An 18,559-nucleotide genomic window follows, 5' to 3' on the forward strand; every position below is an offset into this window, starting at 1 on the left:
CTTAATTTTGAGTATTTACAAACTAAAAATAAACCATTTCCTTGAGTGAAAACTTGTATTATGTTCCCATTATTTGTACTAATTTTAATGACAACAAAAGCTAAGGGTAGTATTTTCTACCAAGCAGAGAGAGTTAAAACAACATGATGTTTTTAGAATTTGTAGTTGTCTTGCTTAGCATATAAACAGGAAAACCAAAATTTTAGCATCCCCAATATTTCCCACAAAATTTGACATAAACGGGAAGCAACTGTCTTCTGTCCAATCACCAAAGATACTTATTTCTGGATCTCTAAGTCATTTGTTTAGCCCGATACATTTGCTGATAAGCAATTATAATAAAGCTTCTGGGCAGTTCTTTCTACCAGAGTATTAAAATATTCTAAGTATTTGAAGGTGTGAAAGAGAATGACTTCATCCCTCACTGGTTCAGATGGATGTCGAGGTCATGGCCGCTGTTAGCCAGCCCAGGAGTGTGTCCTACCATGTATACATTTGGGCTAAATGATAACACTTGGCTAAAATCCAGAGGTTTATAGATGCCTGAGTTAGCTTTCCATTAGGGAAATGCTTACAAGGAACTGGACCAGCATAAAAGACAAAGGGACAGAAAGAAAGCTTGAGCTGCATTACTGCCATCTTCTGCAAAATCAGACTTCAGCTTCTGTTTGGAACTAAAAACATCTCATGTTACTTCCTGAGAGACATGAACAATTGCACAAATACTATATTCTCTGGTAGTTTCCAGCATGATTCCATCCAAGGTTCTGTGACAAGCCTGCATGATAAAGTGATAAGTGTTTGGCTATTTTATGCATGTGTTTAACTTTGTCACTTTGCTTTGCAACACCGAGAATTCCCTAAATATCCACAGAAAGAGATAATTCAGCATTTGGCAGATCCAGCAAAATGCCTCCTTTATTCTCTAGCCTTACCTCATTCTTGCTCCCACAGTTTAGTTCAATAAGTTGTAAGTGCCTGAAATCATTCTTGGTGAATAATGCCATCAGACCACTCTGAAAATTTGTGGCTGAGAGGGGGACCCTCGTCATCAGCACGCACTTTGTCACTGAGACAGGGTAACCCATGGTTACTGAGCTCAGATCAGTTAAGGGGCAGAGAGCCCCCCCCCCTCCTCACTGCTCTATAAAAGAGACCCAGCAAAGGGACCCTACCAGCTTCTAGCTCTCAGCCTGGGCGAAGGTGTGGGAAGCAAAGCCTGAGACCTTCAGAGCCAAGCAGACCAGCTGCAGAAGCCAGGCCAGCATGTCTCCTTCTTTCAAACTTCAATATCACTTCGTTCTGATCTTCCTGATGGCTCTAAGAGGGGAGAACCGGTACCTAGAGGTGAGATATCTCCAGACTGACCCCATCACATCTTTTGTGTGTGTGTGTGTGTGTGTGTGTGTGTGTGTGTGTGTGTGTGTGTCCAGCCATGGGGGGTGGATAAGCTACGTTTGTTGGGATTAGCTCTTTCTTCCCTGTCTTTTGCCCCTTCCTTCTCCTGGTTTCCCCTTGGCTGGTCTTCCTCCCTGCCTCTTGGCCCCTGAGGATGCCCTGGTCCTTCCCTTGGTCCCTGGGGATGCCCTGGTCTGATGGAAAGGATCTAAGACCTTTTCTTCTTTGGACGCGGGAGACGTTGATTCTCTTTGCTGTGGGGCAGATCGAGGGCCCTGCTGCCAGCCCCCTTTCCCACCTCTCGAACTTCTCCCGACTGACTCATTTTCTTTGCCAGCTGCGGGAAGCGACGGACCACGACCCTTTCCTGCTCTTCGGCGCCAACCTGAAGCGGGAGCTGGCGGGGGAGCCTCTGTACCGCCGCGCTCTGCGTGAGTCCGAGCTGCCGGCGCGCGTCCGCGGGCAGCGGGGAGGTGGCGAGCTTGGGCTCTGCGCCCGGGCAGGAGGCTCCGGGCATCGCCGGGGGTGGGGTGGAATGCGAGTCCCATCTCGGGGTCCCGCTGGAGCCGGAGGCACGCCGGTGGGGGTCGGGGAGTCCGGCGCTGGGCGCTGCAGACCGGGGAACTGGGCACGTGAGACGGGCTGCCCGGGGCCGGCGCCTCCGGGGCTGCAGCCCCCGCACCCCTGACGCCCTCCCGCAGGGTGCCTGGACATGCTGAGCCTCCCGGGCCAGTTCACCTTCACCGCCGACCGGCCGCAGCTGCACTGCGCCGCCTTCCTCATCGCCGAGCCCGAGGAGTTCATCACCATTCACTATGACCTGGTCTCCATCGACTGTCAGGGCGGCGACTTCCTGAAGGTGAGGCCACCCGCCAGCGCCTGCCGCGGGGGCCCCGAAGGGGGACCGGTCGGGATGCGGTGCCCAGCGTGGGGGTGCAGGGAGGGGAGCTCGTTCCGGAGTGGCAGAGGCGTCTCCCAGACGGCCACGCGGAGCGAACCTCGCCCCGCACCCGAGGGTCTCCCGCCTCGCCGGTCGCAGGGCTTTAAATTTCCCCCGGTGCGCTCCCGGGAGTCCGCGCTTGCAAAGACTTGAACTCGCGGCGTGACGCGCTGTGTGAGATGAAAACTGATACAAACTGCCTGCCCCGAAGCTTGGGGCCACCTGGAGGGCCAGCCCAGCTTAGAAGGCCGGCCCGCGTCTGTGCGGGGCATTCCAGGCTTACGCAGGTCGTCCTCAATGCCGGGGTGACCCGGTTTGGAAGCAGGAGGGCCCTGGAGGCTGGGACGGAGGCTGAGAGGGGGTCTGAGGCCGTTGGGAGGCGAGGACGAGTCCCCCAACCTCACCCCATCCCCAGTCCTCAAGGGTCTCCGTGAGTCTGACCCGTCAGCTACTCAGTCCCATTACGATGCTCATGATTAGAACCTCCCAGGTGGAATTATTTTGGAATCTGGCAAACTCCTTAAAAGACGTCTGGGTCATGAAGCCATTTGTAGCTGGTGATTTTGCTAATGTGAACTCGGTTGGACTCTTTTAGTTGGAGGAGACCTGTGGTGATTTGGGGGAGTACTGTCAGTAGACCCTGACCTTTTATCTAATCGCAAACTTTAACCACAGTGAAGGAAAAGAAGTCATTGCTGTCTGAATGTTCAAGTAGTTCTTGTTAGTTTAATATGAAATAAGTGTTACAAAATGAGGGAAATGGGCACATTACAGCCCTTGACAAGTAGGTAAAGTTGCTACTCCAGTTTTTTTTTTCCCTTTTGCTAGTTTTGAGATATTTTATTAATATATTGAGGTGGAGAAGGCGAAGACGAGCTGAAACCCAAATTATGCTTGTGTGGAATTTTTCTGAAAATGGGATGTGTGGGAAATGTGACCAAGATAAAAATGTATATTGTCTATAGTTTCATTTACCAAGGAGGCCGAAATTATAGAGTATAGTAAAGTTTACTTACTTTGGATTCTTTAAGGTTTATGAAGAAAAAAATCATTATTAGTAATACTTGCAGACCACCTTCATGGTCAGAATATATATATAGATGGAAAACAAGGGGGCAGGGAAGTGCAGGCTGTCAGTCATTCACTTACACCGGAAGACTCCTTGCTAGGGAACTCCCCCGCCCCCCTTTTTAACACAGTGGTGACTTCAGGAGTTGATAGAAAAGATCACCTATGTCTGTGTTTTTTGTCGGAAGGTATTTGATGGTTGGATTCTCAAGGGGGAGAAGTTCCCCAGTTCCCAGGATCATCCTCTCCCCACAACTGAGCGGTACATAGATTTCTGTGACAGTGGTCTAAGCAGAAGGAGCATCAGATCTTCCCAGAATGTGGCCATGATCTTCTTCCGGGTTCATGAACCAGGAAATGGATTCACCTTCAGCATAAAGACAGATCCCAACCTCTTTCGTAAGTGGACTCCCTCTCTTCCCGGTGGGAAGACAGACCTTGGATGGAGTGTCAGGTCTGCTTTTCAAAGGTAGTGTGACTGCACCGGCCTTAAGAAATTTGAAGTGAGGAATGATTTGAATGGAAATTCTTTTGCCATTAGAAATGACCTAAAGGATATTTCCTATTCATTACTCTGAAAATCAATTCAGTTTTTAGGAGGTATTGGCAAGTAGGTAGGATATTGATTTTTAGTAGGTAAAATTTTATTTTTTTTCTTTAGTCTTTTTCTGATCTTCGGAGGCACTACAATGGATTCAGTGACCAACTCTGAGTCATTCCATTAATCTGGAATTAGCTTGAGGAATCAGATCTGAAGTTGCCATCTTAGAGATATTTAGGCAAAGGTTCTATCTGGGATGTGATAGACAGATTTCATGTTCTAAGCAGAGGGTTGGACTGAAGGACTTCTACATTGCTTTCTGATTCTGAGCCCACCACTCTAACTTAATTCATTTCTGTTGGATACCCACATAGATGCTATAAAGCTGAACAGCCCAGGCCTAAAACGTTATTCTAATCAAAATGAGTTCGTTCATCTGCTTATATTTTTTTAAGTCAGGAAAAGAAAAAAAATTGCTCATTTTTGGCTGCATACGATTGTATTAACACTTCAAATGGTGGAAGAAAAGGGTCTAATCTGCCAAAGAATAAGGTAGTGACTTACCTTCCAATTTTTATTTTTTAAAAAAGAAGCCTCCAAAAGTCCATTTTTGAGGACTGGAGCAGAATAACCCTAGAAAGCAACATGAAATGTTTCTCCTATATTTTTATGGTTAGAAATCAGAAATCTTCTAGAATCACCGAGGGATTTCAGTTCCTTTTGGAATTAAGTATAATTTAAATTTAAAATTAATTTAATTTAAATTTAAAATTAAGTGTAAATTAAACATAGGAATGAAGAATTCTGACCTATTCTGATCAATTAGAAATCTTTGGCCCAGGATCGGCAAAACTCTGATACTTCCAGTTTCATAGTTAAGAGAATAAATGTATTATAAGTCTATATTTGAGATACAAAATAAATCAGAAAGTCTTATGATAAAGTTAAACATTAATACTTTACCTTTAAAAGTATTTTACCTTTTAGTCAATTTATCACTTAACACCCAGGAAATATTTATTCAGACATAAACTTGCTTTCTATTTTTCTCAGCCTATTTTGTAGCTATTTTTTAATTTATTGACTTCATTATTTTAAAAATAACACTACAGTTCCAAGTTCAGTGAACGTAGGTTTCAGGCAGGCAGGGTTTGACTTCTGGCCTCACCTTTGAGTTTTTTTCCTTTCAGATTTACAGCTCAAATTTGGACACTAGTTAATGAAGTGTTTCTAGAACTTCTACTAGCTAGTGTTGTTTGACTGATTATTAATTTATGTCTGGTTATTAATTTATTGTTGTAAACAAGGTAACTCCTTGAGACTGGGATCAGAAGCCCCCTTGCCACCTAGGACCTTCCAACAATGTCCATACCTCCCTGGTGACTTTTATCCCTTCGACTCCTTCCCGACTCCAAACTGCCCTTGTGATATCTATTCTTGTCCAGCCCACAAGGGCCCTAGACCATGAATAGGAGCCTAGAATAAGGATAGGATAAACTTCTATGAACACCCAGCATACCAAATAGTGAAAAATGTGACTTTGTTTTTCCACAAAGCCTGCAATGCGATCTCCCAGACCCCTAGTGGAAGGTTTACCCTGGTCGTCCCACATTCGCGTCGAAACTGCAGCTTCTCCATAATTTATCCCGTGGTCATCAAAATATCAGATCTCACCCTGGGACACTTACATGGTCTGCAGTTCAAGGTAAGTTGCTTTCTTACTTCCCAGTCATTTACTAAGGCCACAGCTTTATCAGAGGAGGAGGAAGCATTCAGGGCAAACACAGACATTAGCGAAGTGCAAGAACATATCCTTCTGTTGACTCTCAGGCCCTCATGCGCTTTGCCCTCACTGCTTTGATGAGAGCCCCCTTCTATTTCCCTTACGCTGCATGTTGAGTGCTCAGGTGCCCCTTCCGATTACTTGACTACTTCTCTTGTGATGTAAGAAATGTTTTCAGTTAGGAAAGTTGTGGCATATAATTACAATTGAACTCTCTTGTACTTGCCTCTTTTACAAAAATTCTCTCCTAGCAGAACCTAGTGTGAGTCATCTACACAGCTGTTTTTCTGATTATTGGAATTTTTTATCACATGAAGGAAGTATCTCAGTGACAGAACTGTGTGATGAAGGAATGCTAAGTGTAGCATAAAATACAAAATTGGATTTTTTATATTACAAAATACAGTAAAGTTTTGAAGATTTTTTAAAATTATTTTTTACATTTAAAAAAAAAGATTTTATTTATTTGTCAGGGTGGTGAGGGGGAGAAAGAAAGTGAGCACAAGCAGAGGAACAGCAGGCAGAGGGAGAAGCAGGTTCCCCACTGAGTAAGGAGCCCCACGCAGACCTGGATCCCAGGACCCCGGGATCATGACCTGAGCCAGGAAGGCAGACACTTAACCAACTGAGCCACCCAGGCGCCCCTTTTTTTACATCACATTTAATTAAATATATTTTGTATGAAAATATTAGTTGAGAATCTCCATCAATCTGTATTTCCATGAACTTCTGTATGGACTTTACAATTAATGCTGAGCTTGACCACATTTTGGGGGGCAAGGGAGAGCATTGCTGGCTTCTTCGCTCTGAGTCATTCTCATTTCCTTTCACTTTCCCATATTCCTAGGGTAAGATAGCTCATATATTTGCTGACATCAAAGACAGTCATTGTTCCTAATCAGGCAGATTTCGGTGAAAACCAAACAAACAGGACCAGCACTGAAAAAAGGTGTATATCTAATTTCCAATAAGCCCTAATTTCATGGGCCAGTGCCTTTTTTTTTTTTTTTTTTTTTTTTGGTTGGGCCTTAGTGGAAGAAAATAATCCTTTGATAAATACCAGAATAAGCAGATGTCTTTGGCATAGCCCTCTTTTTTTTTTTTTTTTTAAGATTTTATTTACTTATTTGATGAAGAGAGATCACAAGGAGGCAGAGAGGCAGGCAGAGAGGGAGGGGGAAGCAGGCTCCCGCTGAGCAGAGAGCCCGATGCGGGGCTCCATCCCAGGACCCTGAGATCTTGACGTGAGCCGAAGGCAGAGGCTTAACCCACTGAGCCACCCAGGCACCCCTGGTATAGCCCTCTTGGCCTGAGATTGTATGCCTGTCTTGATCTATACCTCAGAAGATGGCAAGCACAATTCCAGGTTGGGAGATCTGCACTTCAGTTGTTCTTGGCTGTGAGTAGTAATCTTGGTGTTTCCGCTTGAAAACCTGTTGAAGTCTGCAGTGTTCTAGGCATCTGTTCTTTTACAAAATAATTTTTGAGGTCTTCCTATGTCCAAGGCACTATTCTAGATGCTGGAAATGAGCAGGGAGCAGCACACTCCTGCTCACAAAAAACCTGCATTCTTGTGGGTTGAGATAAGAAGAAGTGTAATGCATTCAGAATAGTGATGAGTGCCCAACAGAAAATGAGGCAGAGTGCTGCGATCCACAAGGGAGTAGAGAGAGGGGCGGGGAGCTCCTCAAGGTAAGGTGGTCAGGGAAGAAAACCTCTGAGAAGGAGACGTTTAGGGTAAAATGTGAGTGATAGGTAGGAAGGACCCAGCAGCCACTGGAAAAGCCTGGAACACAGAGGACAGTAATGCAGAGACTCAGAGGGAGTAATGGGCTTGCTGGGTCCCAGAAATAGAAAGAAAGGTGGAGCAGGGGGATATTGGACAGCATCAAGGAGAAGGGCAGAGCCAGGGTGTGGAGAGCCTAGCAGGGCATATAGAAGGAGTCTGGGTTTATTCTAAGTGCAGTGGGAAACCACTGAAGGGGTGTAGGCAGGAAAGTGACATAATCCATTTGATTATGCTCAGGTCCAGTGAAGGTGGTTGGGAATTGCTGATCTTGTGACCACATTAATTAATGAAGTCCATGGAGGGAGGGAGAGTATTACCTAAAGGCCATTCTGGCTGGTGAATGGGCTGTGGGGGCCAGAGTGGTACAGGGAGGGCCATTGTCACAGTTTAGGCAAGAGAAGGTAGTGGCTTAGTCCAGGTAGCCAGAACCTCAACAGAGAACTCTAGGGGCTCACTACTGAGGAGCTGAACACAGCAGGGTAGGGTAGTACTTCTCATTCCTAAGACTAGCTGAGAGGTTTGGGAAGAGCAGAGTAAAGTTATTGAACATCAAGGAACAGGTGTGTTCAACTTCTTTGTTTCTGCTTGGTTCCCCTCATTTTAGCTCCTACTTCTTCCCCACTTCCTTACTTCTCATTTTTCTCTCTGGGGTCTGCCTTTCCCCTTCACCACTTCATACTGAAATTTAGAACCTGAAGAACGTAGTGGAAAGTTTAGTCTTAAGGGATGTTCCCCCTGGACATCCTCTCCTGAAGGGAAAGACAATTAAGATTTTTTTCCCCTTCATCTCTCATTCAACTCTTCATACAAGAACATAAGCCCTGTACACAGGAGGGCTAATTGAGCCTCTGTTTCATTATTGAATGAAATTATGTGTAGAGCATCTAAGCATAGGAACCAGGATATAGTAGGCACTTAAAAAATGTATGTCCCCACCTCCTTCCTTGTATTAGCCAAACAGTTGGTATTATATTACTTCCTAATTTGTTGTCCTGTTCTAGTTGCTTTTCAGTGTCTTCTAGATGGTTGAATGTGTGTGTTTATGCATGTGTGTGTGTTTAACATTTTCTATTTTATTTTTTAAATATTTTGTTTATTTGAGAGAGAGAGAGAGCAAGAGAGAGCACAAGCAGGTGGAGGGGCAGAGGGAAAGGGAGGAGAAGTCTCCCTGTTGAGCAGGGAGCCTGACATGGGAATTGATCCCAGAACCCTGAGCCGAAGGCAGAAGCTTAATGGACTGAGCCATCCAGGCGCCCCTAACATTTTCTATTTTACTTTTTTAAAAGATTTTATTTATTAATTTGATAGAGAATGAGAGAGAGCAAGCATGAGGGGGGGAAGGTCAGCGGGAGAAGCAGACCCCCTGCTGAGCAGGAAGCCCAATGCAGAACTTAATATGGGACTCGATCCTGGGACTCCAGGATCATGAGCTGAGCCAAAGGCAGTCGCTCAAGCAACTGAGCCACCCAGGAGCCCTACATTTTCTCTTTTTAGATGTTGTTCCCTATGTGGCAGGGTCTGCCTGGTTCACCTCTGTGCACCTTGCCACTCTGCACTAGATCTCTCAATAGTATGTCTCATCGAAGAAGACGATCACAGGCAAAACTGACTGTAATTTTGCGGAATAGTGCAAGAGGAAAACATGTGGGCCCTTATTTTAGAGTTATTAGGAACTTCAAGTGACAGCAGAGCTTTAAGCCAAGCACAGGACCCTTGTAAGTGTGGGCCCTGTGAGCACAGGGGACCATGCCGACAAGGCCAGCAGACCTGATCACAGAAGATGGATGACCCAAGGGGTAACCTCTGAGAGTGGCTGCTTCATTTGTGTGGGGAAGTGAAGTGCAGGAATTGCCACGGACAAGGCAATGTGGAAAGGATGAAGGGAAGTGGAAAACAGTTACAGTGGATTGCATCCTGGAATACCTTCCGGTTTGGAGTAGCTTGAAATAAATTTGTTTTAGTTGGGAGGAGAAAGACACTGGTAGTTCGATCTACCTTGACCTCCAAAGGAGGGTTCTTTTCCTTCTTTAATATTTTTAGAACTAATCTAAATGCCCATTAGGAGAAATGATAAGGATTGTCCCAAGAGCAGGAAAGGTCCTTTCTAAAGAAGAGGAAAAGAGGTGAGTTGAAGGAAGAACTGGTATGAAAGCCCTATTTATAAATATGGACTGCATATATTAAGAAATTCAAATAATTCCATATGTATGTGCAGATGATTTAAAAAGTAAAGCATTTTCAGATTCAATTTTGACTCATTTTATGTGGAGTTTACAGATTCCCATTTCATCATTCTGGTCCTTGAGATTATAATATATCTTTTTTAAATGCACACACATTTAAAGAAAGCGATTACTCAACTCATTTAGAAGAGCAGTTCTTATGATTTTGTTCCTTAGAGATGTCTTTTCATTTCCGGAGTCCCGGATGTTCAATGAAACGGCACCGCCAACATGGCAATGGCTGATTGAGGGAATTCATCAATGTGTGGCTGGTCAAATGGTTTGACTTCTGTAATTGGTTGAAATATATCTTTCTCTGCTGCTTTATTCTCTTAGAACCCCTCAGCAGGTTGTGGGGGAATAGGAGATTTTGTGGAGCTGCTGGGAGGACCTGGACTGGACCCCTCCAAGATGATGCCTTTGGCTGACCTCTGCTATTCGTTTCATGGCCCTGGTGAGATATTTCTTTGATTATCATTTATGAGCCTGTCAAGATTCCTTTAATAAAACTTGATACTCCCTCAAATAGAACACCTCAGATTTTTTATACATGGGAAGGCAAGTTCGACCCCAAAAACTTGCATTTTGCACTTTGAGCCAATGTAAGGATTTTTATATTTGAATATATGTATGGTATCGAGAAGGCATTAGCAAAATACCTGACACTGGGAGAGGAACCTCTAAAGAGAGATGGGTGCATGTTTAAAGTTGACCCTAAGAAAACCATGAAAATGACAATTTTTATGTTCTGTGCTCTTTCTACCTTCTTAAAGGTGCCTGCTTTCATCCTCTAGAGACCAACAAGTTTACTAACTGAAAACTATGCTTCAAATAGATGTACCACCAATTAGTAGGAGTATAATAATAAAGCAATATCTTTTTAAAATAATGGAGCAATAGATAACTAAATAACTTTTCCACATATGTATATGTGTGTATTATTCGTAGTACATACATTCAAAAGTGTTATGCTTTATTAGACATTCTCAGAACTGCTGAATGTCCCCAATGTCTAAGGGCAAAGCCGGCCTCTGAAACTGAAAAACGGTCACTGGTAATAAAAGACCAGTTTAATACACAGCATGCCAAGCAGGCCCTGATATTCTTTGTGGGGGATCAGTGAAGGTTTTCCATTGGTTCATGGTCACGTGGGGTGAGGGAGGCTGGGAATTGCTGGTTTAAACTGTGAGTACATGTGGCTTGGCTTGCCTCTCACTGTGTTCTCTGAAGCACTGGATCCTTCCATGCTGGAGGGTACCTGCGAGGAGATGCATTTGCTCTGGGTAAGAAGAGTAGATTAAGGTCTGAAGAATGCTCTTGCCTTAAAATTTAGGTAACTGAAGGCATAGGAATTTTGGTGCAGTTATGTCACATAATTAAATCAGGTGCACAGTAACAAAGGAAATGGAGCATGTTACATATGTCGAAGTTTAGAGTGAGAACAGAAAAAGAATAACCTTCCAAATCATTTAAAGAAAATTAAATTTGGACCTGCTCATAGAAGCTTAACCTAGACTCCCAGGTTCTTATATAAAAGTAATTATAGAGTTTATATTTATATTATAATGTCTCTGAATTGACTTTTACCTCAGGTAAGTATCTGGCTGTTTTACTTCCTCTGAACCCAGGCACAGGTTTGTGAAGTAACTGTTATGCAATAGTAATGCTAGTGTTCCTCGGGATGCAGGCCTGACAGAGACAAGGGGCCGGGGAGCAGAAGACAGACAAAATTAAAACAGCAGAAAAAATTATTGTTGGGCAGATAAATCTTACATCTGGAACCAGCTTGAGGGGCACCTGGGTGGCTCAGTCGTTAAGTAGCTGCTTTTGGTTCAGATCATGATCCCAGGGTCCTGGGATTGAGCCCAGTTCTGGGATCGAGTCCTCTGCTCAGCGGGAAGCCTGCTTCTCCCTCTCCCACTCCTCCTGCTTGTGTCTCCTCTCTTGCTGTGTCTCTCTCTGTCAAATAACAATAGAACAAAAATAAGTATTTTAGTGTATATCTAAACTATGCAAATGATTTTTTGGTTACATGTAAACAAGGTTATTATCTAGGCTCAGAAAATGATAAACAGGTGATATTTCTTTAGTCAACACAAAATCCAGCAGTACACTCCATCCTCTATCCCTGCCCACTAAATGCCACTTGCATCCTCAGATAAGGACAACCAAAAATTGCCCCTGCAAATTTCCAACCTGTCCCTAGAGGGCGGTACTGTTCCTGCTGAGACCCCTGAACTACCGCAGAAGTGCAGAGTAGTAGACAGCCTGCTTCTCTTCAATGCCTTTACTGAGGAAGTCTTGCAGGTAGGAAGGAGAACATGAAAAGTGCAGAGACATCTTATTGTCTCTGTTGAATAACAAAAATTCAACTGAATAGATTTTAAAGATCTCACTGGCTTTATTAATCAATTTATGAATCGGGCAGCATTCCTTCTAGCAGGCAGAGGGGACTCCAAGGCATTGTACCAAATGGAAGGTTTTTATAGAAGGGGGGGGGGAGCGTGGGCAAGAAATTTGGCAAAAGAAGAAGATTGTTCCAGACAAGGCCACTTTCCCTTAGGGGGAAAAGCAAGGTGTCTTGTCATGCGGATTGCCTCATCTTCCTTTTGTGGGATGCAGAGGGCCCCTGTAGCTGACTCATTGACAGGATAGAAAAAATCCTGACTGACTGATTAAGGCTACCTTTGGGGGTGGGGGGAATGTTGAAATTACTACTAGATTAGGTATGAAGCCCCAGTTTCATACCCTGGTCTAAAGGACACCATTTTGGGCTTATGATTTTCTGTTTCTTTCCCCCTGTGATTTTCTTAACTACTCTTTCCAGCCAGTTTTATTTGGCTAACAAATGTTTTTGCACATGAGGAAACCTGACTTCACTTTCGGTATTCTACAATTAATTATATATTATAATAAAAATGAAAACAGAACGTTTCACCTGATGGCAGACGCATGGCTTGCGTATGTGAGAGGAAGCTACATCCCCTTGCTTTCCTTGTGTTTAAATGATCTTGTCGATAGAATGGTTTGTATGGTTTCTAACCTGCAGGGAACCTTTTACTTTTTTCATGAATTGTAGCCCAAATGAAAATCGGCTGTGACAACACGGTGGTGCGCATGGTGTCCAGTGGAAAGCACATAAATCGTGTGACTTTTGAGTACCGCCAGCTGGAACCATATGAACTGGAAAACCCAAGTGGGAACAGTATCCAAGAAATCTGTTTGTCTAGTCTTTGAATAACCAACCCCAGTGATTTACATGCTGCTAATTAAGTGAGTTCTTAATGGCTATTGTATATGATTTTGATGACTAGCTAGTTAAAAGCCTTTCATACCAGTCAGTATTTCCAGGCTTGAGCACACATTAGACACATACACACCACACACACACACACACACACACACACGCAGACACCCACTGTGTGCACAAATGTGCATTAATTTTTGTAGCTTGCTTCTTTTTCATTATAATATATGGATGACCATGTGGTGGCAACTAGCCCCCCTTTGGTAGAAAAACAGTTTTCTTTAATTCTTTGGTATGCTACAAACCTGAACTGGTAAGAGAAGCACAAAGCAATGGCCAATAAGAAATTGTATCTCAAAAGAAAAAAAAATATATCTCTAGGGAAAATGCCAGAAATGAATTAAAATGGTGGTGTTCATATCAGTCTTAGAGCAGAAAACCAGTGAATGTCTGTGTATACCAAAGTAGTTGCATTGGTTTACTTTCTGTTTGTTACTCTGCTTATAATAGGCAATAACTATAGCTATTCTTTATTGATTTGTAGCATCTTGTTTCTAACAAAACTTTGTAGCATGGAAAAAGTTTCCATCCACAGATACAAATGTGAATAAATATGTAAGAATGTTGGTATCGTGCTTTGTTTTCCTGAGTAGTCCCCTCATTTACTACCATCAGAAAATAATGTTCTTATGTGCTGCAGAAGCAAATGCTGAGCTAAATCACTTTAGACTTCTTATAGCCAGTAGAACTTGGGCCACTGGAAAGAATTATTTAGAGCACAGGGCAGACTTGCAGTGTTTGCGTAAAAAACACTAACTGGTCTAGGCAGCAGGATGCAGAAATCCTCTTCCCACTGTCCTCCAAGAGAACTGAGAATACATGTTTTTGTACCAGTGGGGTGTACTTCTCAACAAGGACAGGAAGGGACTTATCACTCTCATAGACATTTGCAGAAATTGGAAGACTTCTTTACTTCCAATTTACTGTTGACTAAGACTTGTCCACGTTTGGCTGGACACTAAGCACATGGTCTATAAAAGACAGCTTGGGACCAAAAATGAGGTCCTGAGCAAAAAAAGAAAACACCCCTCATGAACTCTTTTCTTTGGATTAATGGGTAGAAGCTGCAAACTCTACCACAATTAATGGCCCAATTATGATTTCTGAAACATATGTAATATAATGGTCCTTTTATAATGAAAAGTACTGCAGTCCCCTACACTGGGCTTGTTCACACAATTTGAAAAGCAGGCAGAAAGAAAACTCCTGATTGAGGGTGCTAAAAATACCCAGGATTTAATAAAATCAGTATTGTATTACTGGCTCAGTAGATATTTTGGAATGAGTGAATGATTGCCTGAATGGATGAGTGGTTGGATGGATGAATACATGGTAGGATAAAGGCTGGGATGAATGAATAAATTTCTGGATGGATAGAATTCCTGGTTAGTTATATAAGACACTGGATTTCTCCTTTCATAGCAAATAAATTCTGTGAAGTTGAACCCTTTTCTTTTTCACGGTCCCTTTAGCAACTTAAGAATGAATGCGGTCACATCACTGTCAGCAGTTTCTGGCTTTTAACCCTCATGATCCTGCATGCTGAGTACAGAAAATGGTCTGAGGTAAAGAGGCGAGTCTTTTACCATGGACCTTAGGACAAGCTGCTGCTTCTGTTCTTAAGGGACATGATGTAAGCTATTCAACCTCACCGCACTAAAGTGGGGAGGACAGTGGCCCTTCTAATGCAGACAGTCTGCAGTCATTCATTTGTGAGGGACATATTTTTCTTCGAAGCTTATTACTGCACCAGAACACACATTCTGTAAGAAGACAGCCACTCCAGTGATCTGTCCAAGAACATTCTTTGGATATGCATGTCTTAGTCTTCATTCCAAAAGGGTGGGGCAGTTCTCTGGAAACCAAATGGTGGATCTCTGAAGAGTGTTCCTTGGTGTGTCCTCACTGGCACCTTCACTAAGGGAGTAAAATGTTATCTGGAATTCTGGACAAATTAGACTTTCTAAGAAAAAGAGGAGGCAGAGTGTTCAGGGTCATTGAGTCTGGAACCAGACCTCTGCCACTCACTTGAGCAAGTTAATATAAGCCTCACTGCTCAGCTTTTAATCTATAAAACTGAGGTGATGAAGGTACAGCCTTCAAATAGACATTTTGGTCAAACTTGTGGTTAAATACATGTGAAAGCCCAAGAATTATGTCTTGTATGTATCAGACTGGATCCCAGGACACTGGGATCATGACCTCACCCAGGTGTCCTATAAAGATTTTTTTAAAACTTATTTAACGATATAATAATTATTATGTATTACTTATCAGCAAGTAGGCCGCCTCATACTGTTAGTAAGGCATTGCTCTGTTGTCTGAAGGGTTTGTGCTGATTCATTGGCCTCTCTCATCCCAGGATGTTTGTGAGGAAGCTGGGGTTAGTTAGGGATGTTGTCCGTGAGTGGGAAGCAGAGTGTGCAGTTTCTGGTAACATCTGAGGGTGGGTCGTGTCAGGCCTGAACAGGTTCCCATGTGCTCCTCCTGCTAGTTGACCCCTGTCTGTAGGCTCTGCACTTCTCTAGGGCCATTCCAGACCTTGGGCAGGAGGAATTTAGATAGCTCTTGTCCAACATTCTGGTCATGGTGGAGTCACATTACAAGTAATCTGTCCTGACTCTTTACCTTTTTGTGTGGCCCTCATCTCTGTAATGTAACCTTGCTGCTCTGGGTTCTCTCTCTCTAGGTAGAGATATCTGGCTGTACCCTTATCCTCCACTCCTAGCCCTAGGTCTTCTCAAATACTAATTAGGTAATTCGGGCTCTGCTACAGATCCCTGGATTTCCAAACTCCTCCTGCCTCCATGCCTGACATTCTGAGCATTTTGCTCCTACGTTTTGTGCCACCGTGCCTGTCCTATCCTCTGGAAACTTTTCAACCTCCTGCCTCTGCTGCTTACTGTTGGTGGAATATGTTGGTCTGTCTGTGACAATGGACTTTCTCCCGGTATCTAAAGCAGCCTATCTTCACCTCCAACCTCTTCCTGGTCATGGTACTGTTGCTTCATTTAAGAGGACAGGGCAGAAATGCTACCATGTTCACCAGAAGTCGTTTCTTCTACCCCCCTAAATATGTGGCCAGACTACAGTTTCCAGCCTCCCTTATAGTTAGGTCTGGTTACGTGACTGAATTTTGCCTGAAGGCATGTGAGTAGAAGGCTGTCCCATCCTCCTGTGATCCTCCATGCCCTCTCTCTCCTCCCTTACCTACTGGCAAGATACCAGGGTTTTGACAGAGGAATCCAACACCATAAAGGAAGACAAAGCCATAGGAGACAGATCCTAGATCCCTGAATGACCACATGGAAGGCTGCCTATTGACCGGGAATTGGACTTTATGTGAATGAGAAGTAAATTTTTATTGCCATTAGTTACTAAGATGATAATGGAGATGATGATGATGATGATGATGATGATGATTCGGGTATAGCATTGAGTGTTACCGTAGTTCATACAAGGGCCTGCCTCAATCCAGTTCTCAGCTATTCTCTTATTTCCCTGTCAAGTTTTGTTGCAACTGTCCAGACAGGCCTGATCTCATGTCTTTCAGAGAAAGGTACCTCAAATGCACATCTTTGATCTCACAAACACCAATGTTTAACTGAAATCATTGTATCCAACTTTTCCATATACCTTAGAGAATCTTCTAAGAACACTGATTCTTAGATTAGACCCCTTTGAATATTTGACAGAAACTACAGATCATTTCCTGGGGAAGGGGGGAAGCCCAATATACTTAAGAACACCCCCAAATTTCTGAGAATTCGTAGGACCCTGAAAGCCCATCCAAGGTTTCAGGATAAGAATCCCTGCCTCAGGAACAAATAATGGATAAAAGTAATTTTTTTAAAAAATGTGCATTTATTTGAGAGACAGAAAGAGCACAAGCAGAAGGGAAGGATAGAAGGAGAAGCAGACTCCCCACTGAGCAGGGAGCCTGATGAGGGACTTGAACCCAGGACACTGGGATCATGACCTCACCCAGGTGTCCTATAAAGATTTTTATTTATTTATTCATTTGACAGACAGAGATCACAAGTAGGCAGAGAGGCAGGAGGGGGGTGGGGAGGTGGGTAGGGAAGCAGGCTCCTGGCTGAGCAGAAAGCCTGATGCTGGGCTGGATCCCAGGACCCTGAGATCATGACCTGAGCCAAAGGCAGTTGCTTAACCTACTGAGTCACCCAGGTGACACCAGGTGTCCTATAAAAGTAGTTTTTAAACCAATCTTCTCAAACTGGGCTGTCCTCTCTTTAGTATTAGTTTAAAACATTCATGGGTTAATTCAGCTGCAAAAATCAGTCCATAATAGCAACTTAATGTTTCTGCTTTCGTATTTAATTATTTAATTTTGCCTTTCACTACTACTTTTTCTGGCCTGTTAGGTAGTTTTTCCTAAGGGAGGAAATACATTTGACACAGGACAATTTTTTGTGACAATGATTGTTCCAGATTCTTCTCTCTCAATTTCAGATTTTCTTTTCTTGCCACTTTAGTAGGTAGGCAATGTTGCCAGAGTTTGCCTGCAAAATAGAATCTTTGTGAATGAAAAATAAAGATTTGATGGACAGGACTTATTGGTGGGAAGTTTGTGTGCTTAACAACACCGGATAGAGAACTGTAGCTAGGAGCTCCTATTATAGGGTAATCACATGAAATTGTATCTGAGAACACTCTTATCTGTTCAGCGTAGTATTTCAGAAGAGAGAACCGCCTTTGTACATTCGAATAAGCAGATTGAACGGCTCTGTTGGGTCCATGGTCAAAGGAGTGAGACTGATACAAAGCGAAGGTCAAGCAAAGCTTTATTTCGCACCAAGCATCAAGAATCAAACTGACCGGCCAGGGACGTCTCTTGCAAAGAGGCGACGACCTTCTGCCTTACAGACTAGCTTTTAAGGGCAAAGGCCATGTGGTTGGGCCTGGCCATGCACAAGTGACCAATGAGATTGTAACACAGAGAAAGCTAGATCACACATAAGTGACCAATTGAATCACAATTTACCCTAGTAGATATTTGAACTAGCCTATCACCTTGGTCAGAATGAGCGCCCAAAAGGCACCCAAAGGGTGGGGCCCATACTCCTTGGTAACTAGGAAACAGTATGCACCCCCACTGATTGAATGCCTCCACCTGGCCTGACCCACCCTTGTATTTGGGCTTTGTTACCTGGGACTGGTTTCCAGGACTTGTTTTTAAGTAAGATCCCTGAAGGGGGAGGGGCAGGGCCAGGATGGAGCTGCTCTGGCTATATAGGCCCTTACAGTTCCAGTTCTAATGGGTCATTTGTAATGATTATATACATTTATCTCTTTGCATTTAAATGTTTTTTTCTTCGTGTTAAGACACACTATGCAAAGAGAGAAGCAGAGAGGCGAAAGGGGAAATCTGGGTAAAAGAAAGAAGGCTTGATTTAAGGGTTTGAAAACATAATGAAAATCAAGGTCTCCAAATTGGACTCTGGGCTTTGCTCTTGGTAGCAACAGTGTAGCCAATCCCTCTGCAGCTGA

At 43.5% G+C, this 18,559-nt stretch overlaps 1 protein-coding gene across 1 annotated transcript; it reads left to right on the plus strand.

Annotated features, from left to right (window-relative positions):
- The first annotated feature begins 890 nt into the window (after window positions 1–890).
- LOC111148412 (corticotropin releasing hormone binding protein) lies at window positions 891–13,138 on the plus strand. The gene is made up of 7 exons (XM_022504933.1): window positions 891–1,347; window positions 1,736–1,829; window positions 2,100–2,257; window positions 3,595–3,805; window positions 5,504–5,652; window positions 10,078–10,195; window positions 12,821–13,138. The coding sequence occupies exons 1-7, from the start codon at window positions 1,267–1,269 to the stop codon at window positions 12,976–12,978; spliced, it is 969 nt and encodes a 322-aa protein (XP_022360641.1). The 5' UTR covers window positions 891–1,266; the 3' UTR covers window positions 12,979–13,138.
- The last annotated feature ends 5,421 nt before the right edge of the window (window positions 13,139–18,559 follow it).

This window comes from Enhydra lutris, unplaced genomic scaffold (assembly GCF_002288905.1).
Source record: "Enhydra lutris kenyoni isolate GAN:26980312 unplaced genomic scaffold, ASM228890v2 scaffoldscaffold19, whole genome shotgun sequence".
In the NCBI taxonomy this organism is placed as follows: domain Eukaryota; kingdom Metazoa; phylum Chordata; class Mammalia; order Carnivora; family Mustelidae; genus Enhydra; species Enhydra lutris.

Coding starts and splice junctions, on each gene's coding strand:
- LOC111148412 (XM_022504933.1), top strand. CDS start 1,267: ATGTCTCCTTCTTTCAAACTTCAATATCACTTCGTTCTGATCTTCCTG. Junction 3,806..5,503: donor GACAGATCCCAACCTCTTTC/GTAAGTGGACTC, acceptor TTTTCCACAAAG/CCTGCAATGCGATCTCCCAG. Junction 10,196..12,820: donor CTATTCGTTTCATGGCCCTG/GTGAGATATTTC, acceptor CATGAATTGTAG/CCCAAATGAAAATCGGCTGT.